General features: G+C 36.4%; 1 protein-coding gene across 3 annotated transcripts; it reads right to left on the bottom strand.

The window, feature by feature from the left end:
* Window positions 1-119: 119 nt before the first annotated feature.
* Window positions 120-27,252, bottom strand: LOC139126292 (uncharacterized). Of its 3 annotated transcripts, none has more exons than XR_011550519.1 (5): window positions 27,062-27,252; window positions 9,935-10,282; window positions 9,062-9,400; window positions 8,308-8,804; window positions 120-3,231 (listed from the first exon to the last, which is right to left on the bottom strand). XR_011550519.1 is itself a non-coding variant. In XM_070692332.1 (5 exons), the coding sequence occupies exons 1-4, from the start codon at window positions 17,280-17,282 to the stop codon at window positions 8,617-8,619; spliced, it is 903 nt and encodes a 300-aa protein (XP_070548433.1). In that variant the 5' UTR covers window positions 17,283-17,444; the 3' UTR covers window positions 120-3,231; window positions 8,308-8,616. The 3 variants fall into 3 exon arrangements, 2 of the variants coding, with proteins under 2 accessions (XP_070548433.1, XP_070548432.1); XM_070692332.1 differs by lacking the exon at window positions 27,062-27,252 and adding an exon at window positions 17,255-17,444; XM_070692331.1 differs by lacking the exon at window positions 27,062-27,252 and adding an exon at window positions 14,405-14,873.
* Window positions 27,253-27,821: the final 569 nt, after the last annotated feature.

Raw genomic sequence — 27,821 nt, 5'->3', positions numbered from 1 at the left:
TATAGACCTAAGTAGATGCGAAAATGGGGAAGTTAAGACACTATAGATACGATAACCATGGCAACTTGTAGTGATTGTAGATATGCACCAGAATTGGTGCGCCAAGGAAGTGACAACCATTTTAGATTGTAGAAAATACTCTAATTTTATTGAATTAAAGTTTTGCGATTTTGCAAAAATTGAGGCATTTCTAACCACAAAGGCTGCTGTCCTATATAATGATGCAGCTAACTGTGTAAAGATGTAGAAAAGCCAATACATGATTAGGATGACATAATTATTTTAGTCGTCTTTTTCTAGTTTTTCATCGATAAGCTCCCAATGTAATTATCCTCCGCAATGGCTTACCGATTGATTGTCTCTGTTACAGGCAAAAACAGGCAATAAAGACACTTTTTCATCGATAACAGATTGTAAATTGCTTACTGAATCACTCAGTTCAGTAAGCAATATACAATCTTTTATCAATGAAAAACTGTTACTGACAAATTTCAGAAACTCAGCTTTGTTCTTTCAGTGTTTTGGTGTCGTGAACATGATTATACTTCAACCTTTCGTCATAAAGATTTCTATAACAGAGTTAAAGGGTCAGTAGCTGTAACTTCTGATAATTTTGTTACAGTTTTTCGTCTGTCTTTCCACTGCAAATTTTTGTTTTATTCCCCAAAAAATAAAGAAACACAACCTATTTAGATCGGGAATACAGTGGCTATAAGTGTATATGGCAGTGCAATGTTATTGTTTATATTTCAATTCTAGTCAGACCAGAGTGTTCTTTATCAATAAAATGCATTTTACATATGTACAGGCTGAGTTGACCAACAGAATACTGTGTATCCGAACATGCTTTGAGAAGTAGAACAAGAAAGTGTAGTTGACATGTATTATGTGTAGATTAATGGATAGAGAATCACCCGTTTAGCTTGCTGTGAGCACAAGATATGTGCTGTGAGGTACATGGTATCTTAAAGTCATTCAAATTATCGACATAAAGGAAACAAACTTTAAACTTTGATTCAACTGAAGTATTTCTTTTTGATAGACAAGCTTATAGGTCTCGGTCGCCAGATTTACTGCTTCTCCGTGTACTTTGTGTCTCGGTATGACGAGGAGAGAGCACGTTAAAATTGGAAAACCCTCTGGTGATGAAGGAGTAAATAACAACTGTACTTTATACCATCTTTACTTAATTATATTTCGACATTATAACATTCGAATTATGTATCTCGAAGAACAGAAGACGCATGGACTTTCGAAATTGACATTACAAACTACATATTACAAATAACTCAGCTTTCCAGTGCTGATAACGAACACCAAGACGTGAATTTGATCTCCTTGTGTAATGTAAACTAAAATTGTCCATGTTCTCCATACACAAAATATAACAATAAAAACCCTTATTCATCTATTTCTCTTTTTTAACTTCCTAATAAACAAAGAAGTGACGATCGACATAAAACAATATTTCAATACACTGTCTAAAAAAGAACGCGCGACGAGAATTACACCACCCGTAAAAACCAGCAATGGCTCAGTTATTTCAATAAAAGCACTTTCATAGTAGTGAAAAATTATCAAAACGTACAGCTACTGGCCCTTTCATGGTGAAATGTTTCAATGGGACGGCATGCTTATTAGCACATTGGATTCATTTAACTTTGTGGATATTAATTATACTGGACTGGTTAATATCACAAAGAACACATTTCTAAAAACAAGTCAACGTACATAAATTGTAAAAAATATTACAAGACTGGCCAATACTGACGAAAGTCGTATTACATATAACATATCGTCCTCAGACATGAAATGCAGCCATTTCATAAGTACTGCATGGGTCGGTAAACAATTACACAGACGACATTACAATAGTATCTACCTGTAAAATCAGCTCAAATCGCCTTTTGGAAATTCAAGAACTTTATTACTCAAGAACTTTTGGCTCCCAAAAGCACTGCCTTAGCTTTCACTTGCCTTTACAATTTAAGTTTAAAAAATCAACAAAGTTACAGTGATAAGAGTATGTTGACTATCGTTCATCAATCTATTCCATAACTCATCTGGAGCATGATCAATTTGTTCTAATCTGAAAGAAATTGAAATCTGGTATGTTAATTTCCTGGCAAGACATTCTGATGCAAGACAGACAAGATATTGATCAAAGTAATGGTATATATTTTTTGAAGTTTTTTTCCTTTATTTTGTTTTTTATATTGCTTTGCAGACAGTATGGTAAGCTGATGTGGAGTTTAATAGAAAGTAAACTGAATGTAAATGATAGGATGTGTGGCTAACATGCTCTTTTTGGGATTTTCTGGCGCATCACATTTTGAAGATAATAAATGTTTATATATTCCTTTTAAATGACTTATTTTCTCGAGGCTTTCTCGAAAGAGCAGCGCTTTGAATGAATTTCTTCTTACCCTTATTTAAGTGAGTTGTTTCTTTTCTAAACACCCACAACACGATTGGAACTAATTTGGCATAATTGGATGGTGAAGTGATGTAGATGTAATCAACAAATGTAACTTCATCAGCTTTTCTTTTTACATTACACACTTGCTTTGATGAGTAATGTGTAATATTGCAACATTCAGATAAACGGCCTCTAACACTTTTCAGCAATTTGAAAAGAATGAAAATCCAATTATCCAAAATTAGATCAAATCGAATTCTAGACATCTGTAGTTTACTGACGTCGTTCTTTATGAACTCGTAAAAATGCCCTTCGTGATATTTACAATTCTTTCATCTCGAGTGTTATCATAAAATATTTTCGCAAAGAACATTTTAAGCTTTCTAAAATCGACAAAGGCCTTTTTGTACTGCGTTCATAATTTGATTTTGGCTTTGAAGTTGTTTCGTGCTGTCTTTAGCTGATTTGACAACGAAATATTCACAAGTGTCAATATTGTTGCAATACTTCCCTTTTGAAACTTGTACCTGCATTGTCCACTCTTTTGTCGTTATCACCGCCATTGCTAAAGCTGGAAGTGAGTTGTGGCACATTTTTAACAGCAATATACATAGTATCATCGCTCCAGGCAAATTTTTCGTTTACAGGCTGTGATTAAGGCTTATCTATAAATAAGCTTTTAAAAGGGTTTGGCATATATGTGATAAGGGTATTTGTTCTAAACCGATAAATGTTGGTCTCAGGTTTTGATAAACAAGACGGTAGATTAAATGTCGACAATATCCATTACACTTCCCCTTGTCAGCTAGTGCCTGGAGGGGGGAGGGCGCTAGTTATTCAACGTACGCAGGGTCCCTGCCTGAGCTCTCTCTGTAATTTTCCCCTGTCTTTTGGGCACCGGTTGAGATGCAGTCTTGAAACTACAGTCGAAGTTCGAGTAAGTGTTCTGGCAGCTAATGGGAAGGAAACGTAACAGGAGTAAGAGGTGCGTAGCCGAAAACGACTATAATAGTAGCAAGAAACCACGTGCCAACATGGCCGCACGAAGTACCGTTGTTGAACAATCGACCATGACACTTCAGCAAGTCTATGAAAAGCTGTCCGAAGAATTGGTTGCAACGAAGACTGAAATAAAAGAACACATTTTAGAATTGCAGAATAGTGTACAGAATATCGATAGCATAGTTGCGGCCCATGACACGAAAATAATGGCTGTGGAAGACGAAATCGTTCATGTCAAAGAAACAGTTGAAAAGTTGAAGGACAATGCCAACAGGCAGGAACAATACGCGAGAAAATATTGCATTGAATTCCATGGCGTCATTACTGATAAACCGCTCGAGACCAACGAAGAAGTAACAGATACAGTTATCAAGATATGTAGTTTTATGGAAGTTAACCTCTCGAGAGCCGATATCGATGTTTGCCATTTACTAAAGCGGAAAACTAACGGTGCACCCGTGATATTTGCGAAGTTCCAGTCCTGCGACGTTTCACAGCGTGTCTACAAGAATAGAATCAAACTCCGTCAAAAAACTCTCAGAGACATGAAGTTGTCGAAAGAGACCGGCGTTGTATACATTAATGAGAGTTTGACAAAGTCAAACGCAAGTATATTTCATTCAGCGAGACAACTAGTTAAAGAACGAAAGTGGTGGCAGGCTTGGACACGCGATGGTATTGTGTACGTGAAAAAAACCAAAGACAGTCGCCCTGTACGCTTCGACTCCTTGGATATGTAGGAACTGTTGTTGACAAGCTTCAAATTGAACAGGTTTTATACAAAGACAAATCAAATGATCAGCCGGTTAGTCCTAAAGATCACGTTACAGTATGTCTTACGATACAGTGACTCTGGCGGCCCTGATAAGGGCTCTCCCTCTGTGTTTTTTGTTTACTTCTCGTGTCTTTTCATCTTCTGCTCGTACCTTGTTGTGTTTGATGTTGCAGGGTAAGTTTTCATTGTTATTGCAATTTATTTTCTTGTTTTTACTACAATTTGTACATGATCCGTGATCATCTTACCATATACTCCCTAAACGTTAGAGGACTCTGTAATCGACAAAAAAGGCGGGAGATATTTCGTTGGTGGAAACGGCACTTTAATGATGGTATATTGTTTCTACAAGAACACACTCAACAAAAAATATTGAAGCGGTATGGCAAAATGAGTGGAGAGGTGACATATTTTGGTCACATGGCGATTCAAATGCAAGAGGAGTTGCTATCCTGTTCCCTCCTAATCTAGGTTATACCTTGCATGATAAAAAAACTGATGATAACGGTCGCTATCTCCGCCTTGAAGTCACAATAGATGACCTGCACTACACTATTATAAATGTCTATGCCCCTACTCAAGACAAACCGTCTGAACAGAAAGCTTTCATTAGCAAGATACGAAATTTGCTCAGTGACTGTGGAGACACACCTGTCGTTATTGGAGGGGATTTTAACACCTGTATGTTTCCTACGATTGACAAATCAGGTGGTACTTCAGATAAGCAATCAAGTTATGCTAAAGAGATTGTTGAAATGATTGAGTCGTATGATATGTGTGACATTTGGCGTGTATTGAACCCAGATTTAAAACGTTTCACCTGGCGACAAGATAACCCAGTCATACAAAGTAGACTGGATTTCTGGCTCATAGCAACGCATCTTATGTACCTAGTAAGTGATTGTCTTATAAAATCTGCAATTAAAACAGAGCACAGTTTAATTGTTTTGAAATTAAAACATAGTCACCCTCAAACAAGAGGGAAAGGTTATTGGAAATTCAACGCAGCTCTATTAAACGAGGAAGATCATATCACGGCACTTCGTCACACAATAAACAATAGCAAGACGCTCTACAGTAACTTAGATGATAAGAATTTACTTTGGGACTTGATAAAATGCGATATTCGTCAGTGTTCAATCTCTTATGCAATTACTCGATCAAAACGTCTGAAAAAAGAAGAAAGCCAGTTAAATCAGAAGTTAACTGATTTAGAGCATCTCCTTTCTGAAAATTTTGATGAGAACACAGTCAAATGTATGACACAACACGTAGAGAGTTAGAAATGATAAATAGTAATTATACAAAAGGCGCCATGATTCGAATTAGTTCACGTGCTCGCTGGGTAGAAGAGGGCGAACGCTGCACTAAATACTTTCTTTCACTCGAAAAGCGAAACGCTTCTTTAAAAAATATCAGAACGTTAATTAAGGATAATGGGGATATCCTAACTAATCCAAATGACATTCTGGAGGAAGAGTTCAACTTTTATCATAACCTTTACTCTGAGCAAGAAATTCATACAAGTGACTACGAAAACACTACTGAAGCCGAAAGTAACTTTCTCAATCAACAAAATATTCCGAGATTAAATGAGGTTAACAAATCTCTTTGCGAAAAAGAAATATCTCTAGAAGAATGTTCAGAGGCCCTGAGAAACTTACCGACTGGGAAATCACCAGGCACCGACGGTCTCACCACAGAATTTTATAATTATTTTTGGGACGATATTAAAAATCTAGTGTATGATAGTTTTCGCTACTCATTTAATAATAAACAACTGTCATAGAACAAAGAAGAGGTATAATCACGTTGATCCCCAAAAGGATAAAGATATTCGCGTATTAAAAAATTGGCGCCCCATTACGCTATTAAATACCGACTACAAAATTCTTGCCAAACTCCTTGCAAACCGGCTACAACGTGTCGTCTCTGAAATCATTGATACTGACCAATGTGGTTATATTAAAGGAAGATACATTGGACAGAATATACGTTTAATTTGTGACGTGCTTCATTCATGCAGGACTAAAAATATCAACGGTATTCTCCTATTTGTCGACTTCGAGAAAGCGTTTGACTCTATTAGATGGCCCTTTTTATACCGCTCTTTAGAAGTTTTCAATTTTGGCAAAACCTTTTGTTCTTGGATCAAACTTTTATATAGTAACATTAGTAGTTGTGTCACAAATAACGGTCACACTACAGCTTTCTTTTCTATACGTAGAGGCATTAGACAAGGGTGCCCTGTTAGTGCACTCTTATTTGTTATAGCTGTTGAAACCTTAGCAATTAAAATCCGTAGTACTAAAAACATAAAGGTTTACTTATCAATAGTTCAGAAGTCAAAATATCGCAACTTGCAGATGACACGACTTTGTTTTTGAAAGATTGTATAAGCATTCAACATGCGCTTAATATATTGACTGCCTTCTATTGGGGAGCTGGCCTCAAATTGAACCCAGGTAAAACAGAGGCACTGTGGCTTGGTAAGCCACCTAAATACCTACTTAAGAAACCGTTTAGGTTGAAATGGGCAAATGGTCCAGTCCATGCTTTGGGCGTGTGGTTTCACCAGAACGATCGCCTTATGGAAAAGTTAAACTTTGAACCCAGAGTGGCAAATTTAAAAACGATTTTGAACATTTGGTCTCAGAGAAACTTGTCTCTTATTGGCAAAGTAACTATCATCAAAACACTTGCCATACCACAACTAACCTACATTGCCTCAGTTCTACCTGTTCCTGACCATATAATCAGAGAGGTAACCTCTATTATTTTTAATTTTCTGTGGTCAGGGAAAAAAGACAAAATTAAAAGAGAAATAGTTACAAGCCCGAAAGAGTCGGGTGGTTTAAATATGATTGATTTTGAATGTCATGTAAAAGCTTTGAAAGTTGCTTGGATAAAACGTTTCTTGGAGTATCCGAGCGGAAGGTGGAAATGTTACTTGCAAAGCTTTTTTCCGTATATTTCTTTTGAAGACTTTGTACATTCAAACCTTGATAAGACTTTCATTGAGAAAGATTTGCCTTTATTTTATAAACAGATGTTATTATATCATAGTCAGATCCACTCATCAACGCCAAATACCAAAAAAGACATCCTTAATGAACCATTGTGGTTCAATAAATATATCGTCACTGCAGACAAAAAGCCTTTGTTTTTCAGAGCTTGGTATGATGCAGGTATTAAGAAAGTTTCAGATGTTGTTGACAATACTGGTAGCTTTATTGATATGCAAACTTTTCAACAGAAACATAAATTGAACCCAACAAATTTCATTCATTACTTTTCGTTAAAATCTGCTATTCCAAAAACCTGGAAAACCATTTTATCTCTGGATAGAGACACAAATGAAAGCAATGTCAGAGACGCTTCAACAATGAAAACTGGTCAGCTATACAGTCGTTTTATGTCTAAGCGTCCAGTGTTTAAGAATTCTAGTAAACAGAGATGGAATGAATTTTTTTCGGATATTCAAGAAGAAGACTGGGCAAAAATCTATACACTTGTTTTCCGTTCAGTGAAAGAAACTAAAATACAAGCTTTACAATACAAAATATTACATAGAGTTTCCCTTGCAATGCACTACTTTTTAAGTGGAAGCTTACCAATTCAGAAAACTGTAATTACTGCCAGGAAAAGGACACCGTAGTTCACTACTTCGGTGAATGTAATTCTACAAAGAATTTTGGACTTCGTTTACAAAATGGATTTCTCAAGTAATGAATATTAGTATTAGTATTTCCACCAAACATGTATTGCTGGGTATAACCTCCGCAAACAAAATGAGTCACATTTTAAATTATTGTATTTTTCATGGAAAATGGTTTATTTATACACAGAAGAGAAAAAATGAAGATCTTTTCCTGTTTATTTTCCTTGCAGAACTTAAGAGAAAATTGTGTATCGAGAAATTCATATATAGACAAAAGACAGGAAGAAAATTTAATGATCTTTGGGGAGAATTCTTTAATGCACTGTGATATGTAGATTGAATTTTTCCTTTTTTTTTCTGAATTATTACACTTGTACACCTGCTCCATCTCTTTTTTATGTTAAAATGAATAATAAAAAAAAAAAAAAAAAAAAAAAAAAAAAATAGTGCCTGGGAGTATTATTTATGTTCCCACTTAACAAACAAATAGCTTCCACGTTTTTGTTCCTTGCTGTATGATGGAACGCGACTCTTTGTGCGACATGATGACTATAATACGCCGTATTGTCGAGAATAATTTCACTGCTACCCATAACAGTATTGCCTAAAATCCAAACACTTTCTCCGCTTTCTACACAGATGACTGATGAAAATTGCGAAATATACAGAAAGGGGTAAGGAACGCTTGGTATGAGGTTATATAAAGTGAGTCTACACCCAGATGACAATCTAGTGGATCTATACATGATCGATGAAATTTCATTGCTGGTCGAGGTCACTAAGCTCGAGATTCTCAGCCTGTGCTGGGATGTCTTGTCTTTCCTTTCGTCGTTTCTGCTGCTTGAGTTGCCGTCCTTTCTCTTTCCTTAACTTCTTGAGGTTCTTTCGTTTCCTGCTCTTTTCCCTCCCAGCTCTTCCACGTTTCTTCAGTTTCTTAGTCCGACGATCTAGTGGAAAATAGCCGAGAGGCGGACAATAGTCAGCAATATCTCTATAGGTATCATAATGAACAGCAAATGCATTTAAAAATAAAACATTACATTTACCATTGAATATTGTTAAAATATAAACTATATTTTAACAATCGTTATAAAGGAAAAATGAAATGTTAATATCGTCCTCTGTTTGCATCATTCATTCACCAAAGAAAGTTCCAGCCTCGTCTAATACTATGGACATTACTTTACTTGAATTGAAATCTTACCCTGCCTCGGGTCCATGTACACAAGTAACGATGAGGTCAAAATGTTAGATTTGCCCTCTAGAACCGAACACGACACGTTGTACCAATTAGGGGCATGGCGTGGTGGCTTTAAAGTCAACTCACTGAAGACGTTCATCTTCCCGTCCGTAGTTTGTTCATCGAAGTAAATAATCTTGTGACGAGTATGTTGACTGTTGTCAAACTTCCAGTGTAAGACGTCAGCCGCTGGCCGTGTACTGTTTTCTGCCTTGCAAACAAGGGTCGAATCGCCTTTTTTTCTCTTTGCCAGGCCATTTTCCGTCTCCAATTTCGGATAAACGCTGACTGATCGAATAGTCGCTAAAACAATGCACAAGAAAACAGAGATCACTTTAACGTCTCTACTTACATAGCACGTTACCACGTTCATGTTCACCTTGTCAAATGGTAACGTTTGAATTGCTATTCTACAAGGCTAAACACACTCTACTCAAACCTTTATGTTGACCCTCTATATTTTTGAAAATCTTTAATTATTGTTAACTTTCGAAGTTTTTTCATATTTGTTTGTCAATTGAAAGTTCTTATTCTACCTCCCAAAGAATGTTGAAACGCCCAATATTCAGCTTGTCAACAAGTGTTTATATGTGTAAAATGCACAGGTATGGTAGATATTTGAATTCAGGTCAGGGCCCTAATTCACTTGTCAACCCGAAATAACAAAGAAAGTTTACATTTGTACATGCTGAGTCCACAAGCTGAATAATGTGTATATCTACATGTCTTGGGGAGTAGAACACACAATTATGGTGGCAATATAAAACAAAAATATTAGAAAAATTATCAAAAGTTTAGGCTACTGGCCCTTTAAAACCTTGACTACAGAATACTCACATTTAACCGTGACATTGACTTTGTCCACTTCAGTATGATAACCAATGCCGTCGACGGGCTCATTCAACCGAAAGACCACTATGCACTTATATGATCCCGTGTCTTCCAAAGTGACGTTACGTATTATTAATGAACCGTCCTCTTTTGCGCTGTATCTGGGATCAACAACCCCATTAACGCTGAAATCGATGATCGTCAACAGGGTTAGACTAAATCTGCCGGGCGATTCCTTCCTCCAATCGATGGTGATCCGAGAGTATTCCACAAGTGGCGTATCATATTTGCAAGGTAAGGCAATAACGTCGCCAATTTCTGAGGATATTTCAGTGGACCTCACAGTATATGTACCTGAAATTAAATGTGGAGAAGAATAATGTTAGAAACATTACGGAGGATATGTCAAAGAGTAGATTCGTTACATTTGACATTGTCAACTTCTACCCATCAATCTCGGAAAATCTCTTACGTAAATCGTTTGATTTTTTGCACATTAAAATAAAGAATATGGCCAGCACACTCAAATCGCATAATAAGAAGGTAATCGCCAGGGACAAGCGTAAAGATTGGCCAATTGCAAGTCTACATGCCCGTGGAAGGGTAACTGTCAGGTCAAAGGCATGGGTTACAAGGCCAAGGTATCAGCAGGGGACGACGAAGAGAAGTTTTACACCGGCCTCACTGACAACACCGTTAAGACGCGCTTTGCTAATCACATGCTAATCGTTTCGTAACGGGAAATACAAAAATATAACAGTTGTCAAAGTGTAGCATGAAACTTGAAAAGTAAAGACCAAGTCTTTAACAATTTTTGACAAAGCACTGAGCTACTCTAACACGGGCAAGCGATGTAATCTTTGTATAAAAAAAACTACACGTTATCAATGCTGACAAACCTACGTTGTTAAAAAAAACGCTCTGACTTGGCTTCAAAATGCCGCCACCAAAAATGTATTACAGTATCAAATTTTGACCCCACCTACAGATAAAATGGCATATCTCAATCATAAAAATTAGAGTCGAGTTAAGAATCCTTCACCTTCTTGTCTGACGATTGCATGATGCATGAAACGTAAGTAACATATTACTTTGTACTTGAAGTGTCATTATTAATAACGCTCTGCTTTAGCACGAGCACAGTCATTTTCCAAGCGAACATCTGTATACTTCGATATATATATATATATATATATATATATATATATATATATATATATATATATATATATATATATATAATATATATATATATATATATATATATATATATATATATATATATATATATATAATATATATATATATATATATATATATATAATATATATATATATATACGCGACCTTGAAACAACATTGAACAAAGAGACCTTTTGAATTTATCTTACGACAAAATGTGACAAACTGGTACCAGGCTTAACTATTGCATTGCTAGATTTTGCTACATTTCCTCGTCTCCTTTCTTTTATGTTTCACCCTAGTAACGTCACTGTAATGTAAATATTACGAATTGTCACGGTTCACAATATAATTATTATTACTTTCAGAGCAATTTTGGTCAAATTAAACGAACCGGCGTCTGATTTTACGGAGATGATTTAACGTTTTTATTTCGTAAAAACTGTCACTTACGATGATAGGTTTGGTACATAAAGTATTATCAAGCGATATCAGATATGGAGCGCTAGACTGCAGATAAAATTTAGAAAAGTTCTATTGTCTACACAAGAATGGTTGTGTGCCAGACCACATCCAGAATTGCTTGGTACTTGATTGAAAATATTTGTAATACCACTACGGAGCTCGGTTAAATATCATACAATAAACATGATTGGAACTAATTTGAGATAATTGGATGGTGAAGTAACGCCGATTTATGTAATCTCATCTGCTTTTCTTTTTACATTACAGACTTGTTTTAATGAGTAATTTGTATTATTGCAACATTCAACTCTGTGGCACCTGACACTTTCGAGAAATTTAAAAAATGTGAAAATCTAATTATCCCAAATTAGTTCCAATCGTGTTAATAATACTTTTGTAATATGATGAAAATGTCTGGCACCCTTTTCCTGTCATTACATTAAATTATTGTAATTTTTCCCCAGCCAAAAAAAAAACTGACAAAGATATAGAGAGGGAAAAGTCTTTTGTCATCAAGAACCAAACCATATCGACAGCAGAGAACGCCTTTGATCGAGAATGTACAAAATGTGCCCCTGAAACTCACAGTGGTTGAATGGTCATTGATACGTCAAATTATCGGTATCGATGATTATGGGTAAATATGTTACAAAAGTTGAAATGACTCTAGATTCAGTGCGTGTCGACCACATTATCTACTCTTGTCGAGGATTCGCCAAAATTTAGACGATCTAGAGGAACATGATAATACCGGGCAAGCAAAGAATTCATTAATTCAAGAGGTTCCGTTCAATATTTTTAAGTTTTGTGATTAATTTTTTGTAAAATAAGCTGTCGATAAATAAGCACAGTGAAATTTAAAATATCCGCTCTGAGCTTGAGAAACTCATAAATGCGTTCATTACATCTCGTTCGGATTATTACAACAGCTTACTGTTCGGCCTCCTCGCATTTGAAATTGATAAAACTTCAAATAATTCAAAAGTCGATAGCAAGACTTGTCAAGAGAAAATCAGGCTGTTCTCCTTGACGTTTATGAGATGGTAGTTCAGCAGCGAATACTGCTTGTTTTAGTTCAAACATTAGTCGTGTGCCATCGCATCTTGATGAACTGTTTGTTAAAACATTACATGTCAGGTTTGTGCTGGTCTGTAAGAGGATAAATTTGGTGTCATAGCATTTTGTTTTTCATTTAAATTGTATTCTAGTCAGTAAATTTCCCAGAAAGACAATCTGACGCCTGACAAAAGTCTTAAGGTTACATCAATCTATCGGTCGCACTGCTGATAGAGACTTTCTCAGTCTTAGCATCTTCGTTTGTTGCATTCATTACAGTCACAACTATGGATAATTATGACAATTGATAACTTTGAAGTTAAAACCTACCATTTTTAGAGGAACATGATTGGAACTAATTTGGGATGATTGGATTTTCATATTTTGCAAATTTCTCAAAAATTGCTAGGTGTCATATAGCTGAATGTTGCAATATCGCAAATTACTCATAACAAGAGCGTGTAATATAAAAGAAAACCAGATGAGATAACATTTGAAGATAAAATTGACATTACTTCACCATCAAATTATTCCAAATTAGTTCCAATCGTGATAAAGTCATTTCAAATATAGATACAAGAATGTCGATCTATTTAACCACACAATGATTTTTACATATGAAATATTTTTAATGTAAAGTACATTTATACCTTTGATGACGTAATTTTGTTTACCAGAAATGAAGCTGAAGATATAAATTAAGATCCAGCCCCTCGTGAAATAACGCTTCTCGATTACCCAGAAAAGTGAAATAGATCCATTAGAACGATTGTGAAATGTAAGAAGCGTAAAATGTGATCTGAGTGGAGCAAACATAAGAGCAATTACAGTTGGCCAAAAGCTAATCTCATATAATCTAGTAAAAACTAAATCCGACAAATTGGAAGACGTTTTAACATTAATTACACAATTGGATGAGAGGGAGGCATCTCGCCTTGGACCTAATCCAAACCCTTGTTTTGACAAATTCAAATTCATTAATTTTCCTAAACGATTTCTCTTTTCTACTGCGTCACAACACCGTTCTTTCGACTTGTGCAAAACACTGGCACAACCGTTCGGCTTTCAACAGGACTTGTTGGACCCTTAGTGAATAAGAGTAACTACTTACATGGTCATGGTTTATGCAGCCTCAGCTAGGTGATCAAATTCATTTATGTAACAGTGATGTGAAGCGGAGCTGTTCAGTATTAGTAGCGGCCGTTGACTTTTGCTTTAAAATTAGTGTGCATTAATGATTTGGCAATCCTTTAACAAGAGAGTGATGCTAAAGTTGGCGATATGCTGATTCTGATTACTGCTGGTTAGGCATGCTCTATAAACTTTTTGAATTCTTTGTTTAGACCTTAATATCCTATCAGAGTCGATTTTCGAATTTCGAATTATGAGTGTTAATAGTACATACTCGTTTGCTTAATAAAATCACGAAATAGAGCCATGTCTATTAAATTGTACTCCCAAGGCAATAAAGCTGAAATACGGAAAATAACGCATGTTTTTTGTAGTCCCGTCGACAATATTTCTCGCCACTGAGAACAAAGGATGTCAGTGCATGCGTTATTGCCATTGCTAACCCTTATTTGCTCATATAAGGGTACGTGAATGCGTACAAAGTGCGCTTTGACAGTGGCAATGTGACCACCTGCAGGACTGCGTCTATAAGACACACCTAATTCGTTGATATAACTTCTTTGATCACATTTGTTATATGCCCTATCTTGCGTATTCGAAACCATGACACAAAAGGTAAAAAAATAGGATATACATGTCTTACCGAGTATGAGAACTGCAAGGAAACAGACATAGCGCTTTAACGACATGACTTCAGCACAGTGCAGTTCAAGGGAGAAGTATGTAAGAATTTGCAGTTATCTGACTTTTTATACAAGGCTTTTGCGGAACTGAAAGTCAGAATTATCGTACCGGAAAAACATTTCTGTATTATTAGGCATACTCTCAAACACTTTGATGAAAGATGCAGTCACTATCTTACAATGTGCGCGTGCATAATGTATACGTGGTAAGTGTTTGCCAATCCATGGCTACTGTGCTACAAGTCCTTGTGCATAAACCTTTACAAACGGTGTTGTTTACATGGTAGTGATAACGACGATGTTTGAACGGTTTCTGAAAGCTTCTGATCGACAGCGCCTAGCATTCAGGACTTTCCAAAAATCACGGATATCATCAAACATTCTGACGTCACCTTAAACAATCTTGCAAACTTGCAAAGATGGCGAGTTAACTTCTATGCCGCGTTACACCAACATACGCACTTACTTGTTGGTTACAAGTAAACTCTACATCCTACGCAGCCAATAAGTGCGTATACGCGTGAAGTGTACTTTATATACATTATACCACAGTCCCTCTATCAACTGTGATTATACTTATCTGTTGGCCGCGTATAGGCGTACAGTGGACTTGCAGCCAACAAGTAACTGTGGGCAATGTGTTGATTTGTAAACCCCTCTCCTGTCAAGGGGTGAGATGTGGCTGATCACCTTTACCCTTTGACCCACAGACCTGCAGCCACTTGTGCAAGCAATGCTTCGGCAACACAGCTCACAACGCAGTGACCCGAGTCAAGAGATCAATTATAGTAATCCTTTCTCTTTTTACAGCCGATATAGTAGTCTGTGGGTACGTAATAATTAGTTAATCTACAAGCAGGAAACATTTTAAAAATTGCCTTCTTACACTACTCAAAAAGACACGCTATATCAGAGACTCTTGTTCTAAATAGGTCACACAGAGGAAGGACGCTGTTGATATTACTTTAGAGAAGTGAATACTTATAAATTACCCGAAACAAAGGAAAACTTGCCAAGGATTTTCCCAAGTAAATTGAAAATCTTCAAGACACGCTATATCAGAGACTCTTCAATAAGGTCACACAGAGGAAGGACGCTGTGATATGAGTTTAGAGAAGTCAATGCTTAAAATTGTCCGAAACAAAGGAAAGATTGCGAAGGATTTTCCCAAGTAAATTGAAAATCTTCGAGTTTTCATTCCTCTTATAGAAGAATGGACTTTCCTACATTGCATATCATTAATGTTTGACAACCTCAATGTAGCATTTGCAGCATTGAGCAGCTAAAAATCAATTTTGTGTTCTTAAAACATCATTTTATGCTAGAGACAGCATGATACTCTATTGAATTTGACTTCCAAGAAGGCCGTATAATGACCATTTACGGAGGGCAAACTGACATAGATATCCAGGATTTCACCGAAGTTCTGTCAATATTACTCATAATCTACTACATTTCTTGCTCGTTGATAATAACAGAATGCAGTATTAATTAAATTTTTGGCAATGTACGTTCCCAGCCTTGAAGATCCGCTCGGATAAAGTCTTGTTGTCTTTATTGATACATACTGTTGGGAATTATGATGATAAATCCTTTTTATCTTGAATATTTTTTATAAATTTCTTGTTCACCAGCCATAATTGTATTTCCAGTTTCCTTCACTAAGGTGACCTTTGCTTTTGTCAATAGTGTTTCTTTGGCGTTTTTTTGTGTTCCCGAGAGGGAGTATTTGCATCATAAAAAGAGCCGATGTCTCATTTACTGCAACTGTTGAGAATTTTTTCACTTATGTTGTTTTTATGTTATTTAAGAGATCTTGTTCTAGTCTCCAAAACATGCTAAGCTTTAGAATTCAAAATGGATGCCTTCCCTGTGTATACTCCGCGGGGGGGGGGGGGGGGGGGAAATAAAATTCATGATCTTTGAAAGTCTAAGACAGCGATTTTTTTCAGATCAGAAAAGTCTGTAAAAAAATGAGAGTTCGAATATCTATCCGCTAGGTCCATTCTACCTTAAAACAAAAATAATGGAACATTCACCAAAAGTTAGCGCTATAGGTCATTTAATGAAGGTACTATTTTCTTTCACATAAAATGTGGTATCTGTATCTACTTTGCATTGAATAAACAATTAGAGTCCCTTGATGTTCTCTGAAATGTCCAACTTGAAGGTTCTCGGTAACTCCCCCTTTTCTCCCCTGCTCCGTGCAAGATCTCGTTACCGCCAGCCCCAGTTTGTTTGCATGCTGTGTTGACGGGAAATTTATCATTGTTTCCAGCTGACCCTAGCAGCTGACCCTAGCAGCTGACCTTGCAATGGCTATTTTGCTGAGTGTTTCATGTGTTCACAAGTCAAATGACAGGTACTGAATCAGTGCATGGACTGTGACCGGTATATTCGGTTACCTGTGTTGAAATTATTCCACATGGCTGGTTTTCTTCTAAAAATGTAGCATACACTAAGGATCACTGTTTGTACATGTCACATTGATATACTGTGCTTCTTTTTGCATTGTTGTGTTATGTACTGGTGCATCGAACCAAAGGCAAATGAGGCCATAATGATTGGTAAGAGTAGTCACCAGACGCCAGTGTCTGGAGAATAATCGTTTAACAAGCTTTTTAATCCATCGAAAATCTTAAGATGACAAACATATATTGCAGTCAAAATATATTAGCATGTCATTGCCCAAGCTATTTTATATGAATGTTACCAATACAACATCAATGCTAACCTTGTTACCAGCCACATTTCGAAAACTACAACACCTAAAGCAACCGTACAACCTATCAATTCACAGGTGTACTCACCTAAGCCATCAGCCGCCTCGTCGATCATCGTGGATTTTTTCTAAAGGACTCCAGTATCCCAGGGCCCATAATACACTTATCAGTACTCAGGAGAAATGCATTAAAAATGTCAAAATACATTTCTTGGCAGTCGAAAGCCTTTTTAGAATTTGCATGTCATGAACAAGTCGCCTTCGATCGAATAACGAGTAGTGAGGCAAATCACGAGACACTGCAAAGTTAAATCGTTATGAGGATATCACATGTTCGTCATCACTACTGGCTCAATTTTGGATAGCCTATTGATACTTTCATTTCATTTTAGCTGATGTGTTCCCACACGTGAGCCAATGTCGCAGTGATGTCTGTCTCTCTGTCTCTCTGCCTGCCTGCCTGCCTGCCTGTCTGTCTTTCTGTCTGTCTGTCTGTCTGTCTGTCTGTCTGTCTGTGGACACGATATCTAAAGAACGGCTTATTTGATCAGAATCAAATCGGTTAAATAGAGTTTGTTCGAGAATGGCAAAACTGATTAGTTTTTAGTGGATGTGGCTTGCACATTTCGTGCTCATTTGCATAATTAATGATTTTAGAAAAAACAGACATACAATGAGAACGGTTGCACAGAATTTGATGAGATTTCCTACAAATGTTGATCGCACAGGGACTTATCCGCCATGAAAGACACAAAGGGGTAACATGAAAGTAAATTGCTGATTTGAATATTTGATGAACTTTCCTATTTAGGGATACATCTCTGAATAGATGTTACCAAAATTGGCAAAACTTGGTGTATGTATTGTAGATACTATGATTTTACATTACTGAAGATCATTAAGCATTTTACTGCCGCCAACTCCTAACTCGCATATTTAATATATTTTCCGAATTAGGAATGTATATCTTGATTGCCTTGATCAAAGTTGACGAAACTTGCTCTGTACATCGAAGAAGCTATAATGACCAATAGTCGGTTTAAAATTTTTTAGAACATCTAATAACTAATTTGCAGATTTAACGAACTTTCCAAATAGCCGAGATGTTATTGAAGTCGTTTAGCATTTTTATTTTAGCCAATAACTAATTTGAGTATTCAACGAACGTTCTTAATTAGGGTTGTATATCAGGATTAACTAGACCAAAGTTGATAAAACTTGCTATTTATATTGTAAATACTTTGATATAATATTACAAAAAGTTACCGTTGATTTTCTAACGCATGTTACTATTAATTTGCATATTTAACGATTTTTTCTTTTTAGGGATATATCTTGATTGACGTCATCAAAGTCGATTAACCTGCTATGTACATTATAGTAATATGATAGAATGTTAATGACAGTGGTTGGCATTTGTACATCACAAGTTACTAATTTGCATATTATATTTAAGTGACTTTCCCAATTAGGGACTGGACGGAATCTTAAAAAGCTTATGAAACTCGCAATGTGTATTTATGACAATTATGTTTTATAAGTGAAAGATATTTTGCATTTTCATGTCAGCTAATTTATAATTTGCATATCTAATGAGCTTTCACCGTTTGGCATATATCGCTTGGAGGACATGACCAAGTCTTTTACACTTGCTATATAAAGTGGTGATACAATGACAGCTGTCAGAGAAATTTTAACTTCAGCTAATTACATATTTATATATTACTTAATGGCCTTTAAAATTAATCTGCGGTGAATATTATTCACGATGTTGATAAAGTTGCAAACATGTGGCAAAGACAACTGCAATGTATATACTGAAACACGTGAGCATTTTCAGTTCATATCTTGTATTTTATTTATTCAGAACCAAAAATCCTAAAGCCAGTTTACGGGGCTTACAATATTCGCAAAGATGAAAATCTGATACAAACACATAAACACACACACACAAACACCCATTATATGTACAAAATATCTTTGACGGTCTGACAGAAGACTGACCTATTGACGAAGATGTCAACAAAATTATATTTACTTGCTAGATCATTATAAAAAGATATTGATCTTGAAAGAAGGGTACACTTCCTAACATTTAGGCAAGATTTCTCACGTTTAAAAGTATCAGAGTTACGAAGTGTCCTCATTGGAAAGTTGTAATTTATCCATTCTACAAGACAGGATGAATCAACCCCGAAATGGACACACTTGTGTAAACGATTAGGATCAGCGACCTTGCCACAGGCGTAAAGCTGGGGAAGGTGGAATATTTACATGTCTAATCATACTGTTCTGATGCATAGGGAATATTTTGTTTGAAACAGAGAAATTTGATAAATTTCATCTGAACGACTTAAAGTTTTTCAACGAAATACTTTTTCGTTCGGAGACCAGACAGAAGAGGCGTATTCAGGATTTAAACGAACTAAGGAAATGTACAAAGTCGGCAGAGACTGTATATTGGTGAAATATTTACAGGTTTAACTTAGGAAGCTTAGCATTTTTTGCCAACGATAGAATTGATGTGGGTTTTGAAGTTAAAATCGGATTTCAGGCTTTTATAATCAGAGACTATTTCTTTTCTTTTGTAAGTGAGCGATATGATACAGCATTTATGATAATGTCAAATCAGTTTTCATCTGATACACCAATTTGAAATCTGGTTTAAATCATGCAGGAAGGAATTCACAGTCATCGCAGTCTGCGTATATAATTACATCTTAAGCTTCATGTATATCCTTAAGCTTAAATGCTAACCTCCCCCATTAGAATTGTATGTAAACGTTCCAGTGTGAGGATAAGCTTTATCTGAAAGCTGAGATCATGTTTATTTTGTTTAAATGAAAGCAAATGTACTAACATGATATTATCAGTTCTTATCATTCTGTACGTCTTGGTATAGGGATACAACAATCGCCATACATTATCTATTTAATGGCTTGTTCAAAAGGAAAGAAACAACGTTTACGAGGAGTGGATATTGCAAGTCTGAAAATATTTTGATTTCAAACGTTACAAATCAATGACATGTGCATGCGTCTGATATGAACTTATGTCAAAAATAGGCAACCTTTTGTGACTGATCATCTGAGATCACAAAGGTTATCCGTGAAAGTATGTTCCGCTTTTCGTTTCCTTCCACCTATTATTATTTTAATGAGATGTGTTGTTTGTCGTCTGCAGTTGTATATGGTTGGACTATACAAAGATGCAATTGTTATGTTATCTAGAGGGACAGAAAGACGAGAGAAAATTTCGTTGTCAAAGAAATGCTGTTAAATATATTGTTTTAGGTGATATTGTAGATCGCTGCTGGTGCACCTAATAATTTATTTAACACCACAGTAACTCATTAAGAGTAGCAAATACAGTATAGAGGTTAAATACAAGAGTCAAATTATTCGCCGTATTAACTTGATTTAACAGTCTTCTTTACATCCTATCAGTATAGAAAAAATAGTTAAGAACCACGGCATCGGAGGAAAACCTGCCAGCATATGGGATGCGAGTTGTTAATTTCGCTCACCTATTCACACACATGAGCTAACGTTGCAGTGATGACTGTCTGTCTGTCTGCGTGTCTGTCCATTGGCATGATATTTAAATAACGGCTTATTGGATCAGACTCAAATCTGGTACATAGATATTGTTTGAGTATGGCAAGAACTGATCAGTTTTGGTTAGTGTGGCTTGCATATTTCATGCTCATATGCATAATTAGGATTTCAGAAAATAAGGACTTACATTGAGAAAGGTTGCAAAGAATTGGATTAGATAATATATAATTGTTGATCACACGGGTTTTATCCGCCATGAAAGACATAAGGGGGCGACATAAAAGTTAATTGCTAATTTGCATTATGAACGAACTTTTCCAATCAGGGATATATATCTTAATTGACTTGTTCCGCATTGACGAAACTTTGTGTGTGCATGAAAGATACTATCATAAAACATTATTGAAAGTCATTAAGCATGTTTACTCTAGAAAATTCCTAAAAAATTTCATTTCAGCTATTTACATATTTGTGACCTTAATGACCTCTGGAATTAATCTGTAGTTAATATCGTTCATGATGTTGATCATAATACATTCAGTGAAGTTGCGAACCTGTGGCAAAAGTTTTAAGTTACAGACATCTGCAAATAACAATATTGAAACACGTGGGCATTGTCATTAAATATGTCAGATTCAATGGCGAGTGAGCGAAATCGAAAACAACCTGTTACCAACACAATGCCGCTTCGCCTTAGCCTGCTTGCATTGTTTACACAGACAGTCAAGGGCACATAGGTGCATGTAGGGCTGAAATTAGAAGATGCAAACGGCGAACGGTGATTATCTCTGTGCTAAGACACGCTTCATTTCAGCGAATTTGTTGCAAACGTGATCCATGAAATGATTGCATTTCACGGTGCTTCTCTACCATGCTAGCAGAAGATTTATTACTTCATTTTGATATATATGATGCGAAAAACATCTTGAAATTTAAATTCCAGTGAGAAGTAGTTATGTGTCAACGATAATATTTTACATTTTGTCAGGTTTCGATTGTTTGTTTAATCGTTATCTGTTTTTCCCAGATTTCAACAGCCTCTGTGATTTCACCTATTGACCTTTCTTACTGAGAAAAACATTCTGTATAGTCTAGCTATTTCTCTAATATAAACTACTTGATGACATTCCTTACCACGGGAAATCACACTGGCACAACTTTTGTTTTCTTTTTTACATATAAAGTGCAACGCAGACTTGTACCCTTTACGTACACGGTAGCTTTACTGATACTTGTTGTCAAATGTTCAGTTCACGCAAGCTAATGAACGTGGACCATAAGGCGATTGTTTTGTTCTTTCATATTTTAATGGTATGGATGGACCGAGGGATGGATAGACGAATGGATTGAGGGATGGATGGAAGGAGGGACGGAGGGACGGATGGAGGGATAGCGGCTGGCTTGCTGGATGGATAGGCGTGTGGACTGACGGAAGAACGGATGGATGGAACGCTAACATACCGTGTTTATGTTCAGACGGTCACCCCTGGCTGTTTGGAACATTCTTCATTGTTGTTAGACGTTGAAGCTGACCTAGGTGACCACGCTGACATTACCCTAACAAGCTATAGACTAGGTGTGCAATCTACCAGTTGAGCCATAGCTTTTATTTTCACTATCAGCCCCATAGGTAGTACATTATGTAAAAGCGCAAAGATTGCATTCAATGTCAAGTAGGTTCACATTTCACTGATATAAGTATGTGAGAAAAACTTAAGGAAGCTTCCGGGCGGGCCGGGAAATAGGGAAGGGTCATTCTTTACAAATCTGAAGCTGTCCTTAGGGGAGGATCACATTTTGTAAAGTTAGCCTTAGACGAAGGTCATATTTTACATTTACCAATTTCGAAAATAATGCAAAATGTTGTTTACAGACTTTTAAAACCTCTTTACAATGTTCCTTTAAAGTGAATTTTATAAGCTGTCATACACTACAGCTTTTAGATTTAATATATCAATGTGTTCATTACGATGATACGGATGACACTGACATAATGTGTGTGTAAAACTATCTATCTATCTATCTAGTATCTATCCATATATTTATCTATCTATTTATCTATCTATATATCTATATATCTATCTATATTATCTATCTATCGATCTATCTGTCTATCTATCAATCCATCTAAGTATTTGTATGAGATATGGCATACTGTAAAATCATTAATTTTCACGAGGATTTAATTTCACTATTTTGATGTTTTAGGTATTTCACTAAGATTTAAGTTCAGTGATTTTGCCAGTAAAACAGGTACTATTGCTAATTTAACATTTTCACTGGGATTTAATTTAGCGGATTTAATTTCCAGAGAAAATAGTTAAATAAAATTCCAGTGAATGACTAATGCTCTTACATATTATTTAAAATGATATTATATATGATATATCCTTGCTGTCACATATACCCCTCTGTGCTAATAACGGCTTTCTAGATACTTATGGCGTTAGTCATCATGGATTGCTAATTTCAAATATCAATGTACTCGGCTTGACTACAGGGATATGATAATAATTGCATGTGTACTAGAATAGTTATCAAATTTCATCCAAAATTACGATTTTCCCTGATACTAATTGGGTAATAAGTACATTATATATTGTTTTGAAGAGTATATATGAATATAATTGACTAGATTAGGGTGGATAAGTGTGCATATTTGTACAATCAATATAGTATTGGCATAAAATGTCAGTTCACTATACATGGGTGTCCAAGGGGAAACTAGAAACAATATTTTTCCCATACAAAGCTAATTACATTTGCGCACTTGTGAATGCTATATTATTGATATGAATGTACTTGACTAGATCAAGGTGGTTAGAGGTGCATATGTGAGAAACAAATATGAGACATACCGGATAAAAATGCCACTTCTAGAGGCATGGAATTGCAAGAGGCAAGCAATTTATTCGAAATTATCATGTGCTCCATATGAGTTAATAATAAGGAGAAATATCTTTTAGCAAGAATAATAAGACCATATATGATTATAATATGAAAAATTAGGGCAAAGTTTGAAGAACAAATCATCGTTGATGACACAGTCCACACTTGTTAATGGGTAATTTGATTGTATGTCCTCTTCTTTAATTGGGTGTGTAATTAAAGATACTGTGATACAGATTGGGGTTAATGGCCGAGAATGAGTTCCATGTGCTGAAAATGTAAAACCAATCTCGGCTAATTACCCTAATTACAAAAAGTCATTAAATGAGTCAACTAATAATTAATCGACAGGATGTTGCCAAATTTTTTTTATCCTATTATAACACTAACAGATTATCACCTGTACCAAATTTCATAAAGTTTGATACCCTGCAAAATTCATTATGTATGTGAAAATTAGCAATTAATTTTAACGAAGCTGCTATAAGAGTATTTGAATTGTATAACGACACTTTGAGATCAACATATCTAACAAGGTTCATCAAAATCGAACAATATTTCTTGACATATCACTCTAATTAGGAAAGTTCATTAAATATTCAATCATGATATCAAATTATCAAAATTAAAATTAATTAACATGGAACTAATAAATGTCTTTATTCACTCAGTTACAGCAATGTGAGCTGAATATTACATGTACCAAGTTTCGTGAAATTTAATGTACTTTATCTTGACACATTAGTTTAATTACGAAAATTCATTAAATTAAATTTAGTGGTTAATTGACATAATGTGCATATTTGTGACATAGGTCAATGTCCTTGTACCAACTTTGAATGATATTGGTTGAAATATGTCTGAATTTAGGCTCTGCCAATGAAAAAATCGTAACAAAATGGCCACCAGGCAGCCATTTTGTATAGGATTGTAAACCCAATCGACATGCTCATGTATAACATATTATTTGATAAATGTCCTTGTACTAACTTTGACTGAAATTGGTTTATATGTGTCAGAGTCACGGCTCCAGACACGGACAAAACGTAACAAAATGGTCACCAGGCAGCCAGATTTGATTGTACAGTTAAACCAATTGACGTGTATATGTAGGACACAGGTAAACGTCCTTGTACAAACTTGAAAAAAAATCAGTTGAGACATGTCTGAGTTATTGCTCCGGACATGAAAAAATCGTAACAAAATGGCCGCATAGTGGCTATATTGGATCGTATCGTAAAAAATCGAAGTGCATATGTATGACATTGGTCAATGTCCTTGTACAAACTTTGAATAAAATCGCATTGGTGGCCATTTTTGGATTGAATAGTGAAACATAATTTGAATATATATGACATAGGTCAATTTCGTTGTACGATTTTTTGAATAAAAGCGGTTGAGACATGTCTTGGTTAATGGCTCCGGATATGAAAAAATTGAAACAGAATGGCCCTCACGCGTCCATTTTGGATCGTATCGTAAAACAAAGCATATGTATGGCACTGATCAAAGTCCTTGTACAAACTTTGAATAAAATCGGCGGAGACGTGCCGAAGTTATGGCTCTCGACATGAGAATTTGTAACAATATGGACAATGCAGCCATGTTGGATTTTATCACATAACAAATCGACATGCAAATGTATGATGTAAGGAGTAACCCGTGTGTCAAGTTTTAATGAAATCACTTCAGGCATAGAGTCTGAATAATTTGCGTAAACGGAGGCACGGACGCAAACACAGACTCATGAACATCACCAAACCATTAAGTACCCCTGGACGATGTTCATGGGGATTAATAAGCAAATTATAGATAAGGTTAACATGGAAGTCTTCGGTGCAAAGTAGTTCTGTAAGGTGGTACCCGCATTTCAAGCTTCCAACTTTGGAACGGGGAGGATCATGTTTTATAAATAAGAAAGGGAAAGGAACACGTTTTAGATAAAGGCTTTATGGGGAGGATCATATCGCATGTGATGGGAACACCCGTTTATCTTTCGGCCACCCCTAAGTAATTAATGAAGCCACCGTAATCTCGTAAGTGCAATTTTACTCTACTAGTAGTTATCGCGACAGTTTTATCTCGGCCGAGACGTAGTGTATTTATTACATATACTCTGCCTTTCGCCCTCACTCCACGCATTAGCACATATGCACTTGCCAGAGTTTACACCTCATGCACGCAAATGTCACGATTGTTATATAAGCCCTCTCCATTGTTAATTCTGTCCTCAGCCCCAATTCGTATATTTTTATCCAACAAGAAGTTATCAAATAGCGCGCAGCTGATATTACTTCAAAAATGAAGACGTAACTACGAAAGCGTCCCATTTTGCTGTGGGTATTATCAGACATGAATTTAACCCCATATCTTAGGGACCGGTCAGTTTTTACGGCCGGGGGGCCGGCAAAATCCAGGGGGGTCATCGTATTTTTGGAATCCGCCACGGCTTTTTCATTAGTAGGAAAGGGGGTCACCACATTTTCAAAAACGTAATACCAACAATAAAGTTCACCTTATACAATAAATATACCTTACGTATTACCCATTGCCCTCTTAACGGGCAGACGCCTTTGGCGGCCCACTCCAATTAGGTTTACTTCATGCAATGGCCATGATCGACCCTCTTTACTGGCGGGCCGCCTGCGGCGGCCCACTACAATAAATTGACTTTATGTAGTACCAAGTGACAATCTTAATGGCCGGACGCCTTCAGCATCCCTGTCCAGTAAAGTTTACTTTATGCAATGGCCATGATCGACCCTCTTTACCGGCGGGCCACATTTGGTGGCCCACTAGAATAAAGCTGACTTGACGTAATGGCCCATGACCCTCTTAACCGTAGGGCTGGCTCTGGCGAACCACTCCAATAAAGTTTACTTTATAAAATGTCCTTGGACATAAGTTGTCCATGGAAATGTAGTTAAAAATTGCCTTACAGTCGTCCTATTAACAGACGTTTCAATGGATGTGGCTGAGAAGTTTGTGCACTGGCATCTCTGCTACACGAATAAAGTGCGCCGCGTACCGGAGTTCAAATCCAAACCGTGCGGGTAAATTTGACATATGGGTTTTGGTTATTTTTCAGCGGGGGGGGGGGGGGGGGTTCATCAATTTTCTTCGTCTGACAAAAGGGGGTCATCTTTTTTTTCATGAAAAATGCACGGGGGGGGGGGGTTCTGTATTTTTTTTTGAACACCGGTGACAAAATTTTGCCGCCTCCCCCCAGGCCGTAAAAACTGAACGGTCCCTTACTGAACATTTTGCATTGGGACACCTTTGAAGTCAGGGACACTTTTAGGGTCCTAACACACGCTCATGCTCTTTACCAGTCTGTGAAGACAAAGTAGCATTGTAATGCAGTAATTTTAGTCGAAATATTTCACACAAAAGTGACATTGATGCATTTTAACTTGGTGACATGATTATACATATGTACACACACTCACCGACTTCAAGCTATATTGTCCCCATCATTGCGGTCCTCATCCTGTGACGTTTCCATAAAGAACAATGACTTCTATATCGCTACAATACTAAAATTACGTGTTCCACATCTGCCGTGATGTCTTTACCATGAAAATGCGTTTGCATACAAGCACAGTTACTCCGGGGTTAAACCGTGATTCAAGGGACTCATAAATAAGCACGGTACGCTCGTTTGTATAGATAACTATCTTTAGTTTGATAAACTTTGTTCGCTTCCATACAAACAAGCTCTTATTTATCCACAACTTGCTAGAGGTGCCATAACAAGTTATCGTGTTCTGATAGAAACGTGTTATTCACATAAACAGATATTGACGATGGTGATAAGTGAACACTGATCAATACCCAATCTTATTGTGTTGGCTGTACTTCGCGAAATGCGTTATTATTTTCTTTTTTATTTAATATTTGTCTGTGTCTGTTTTGGGGGCTAGGCGTAGTCATTACAATTGTTGTCGTAGAAATCATACCAGGCACACCATAAGAGACACGGCCTTAAACGATTTTCAACGCCGAAAACGGGACGTGAGCAAGTGAGACATGACTACAGGAAATGGAGTATGGTCATTAACGTAGATAAGATTTTGAGATCTGTTGGACTAAAACTATCATTTACCAATTCGACCTTCGTAGAGATCCTAAAGGCATATTTCAATGAAACTCCGAATTCACAACATTAAAACTTGTCTTACTCTTCTCGTGGCGTCGTGAAATGTTGTA

This window comes from Ptychodera flava (assembly GCF_041260155.1).
Source record: "Ptychodera flava strain L36383 chromosome 3 unlocalized genomic scaffold, AS_Pfla_20210202 Scaffold_27__1_contigs__length_13241970_pilon, whole genome shotgun sequence".
Lineage (NCBI taxonomy): Eukaryota > Metazoa > Hemichordata > Enteropneusta > Ptychoderidae > Ptychodera > Ptychodera flava.
Note: the sequence above shows the minus strand (reverse complement) of the source record. Positions and strands in the feature narration are given on the sequence as shown.

Coding starts and splice junctions, on each gene's coding strand:
- LOC139126292 (XM_070692331.1), bottom strand. CDS start 14,450: ATGTCGTTAAAGCGCTATGTCTGTTTCCTTGCAGTTCTCATACTCG. Junction 10,283..14,404: donor CCTTGCAGTTCTCATACTCG/GTAAGACATGTA, acceptor ATTTAATTTCAG/GTACATATACTGTGAGGTCC. Junction 8,805..9,061: donor GTACATGGACCCGAGGCAGG/GTAAGATTTCAA, acceptor ATTTTCCACTAG/ATCGTCGGACTAAGAAACTG.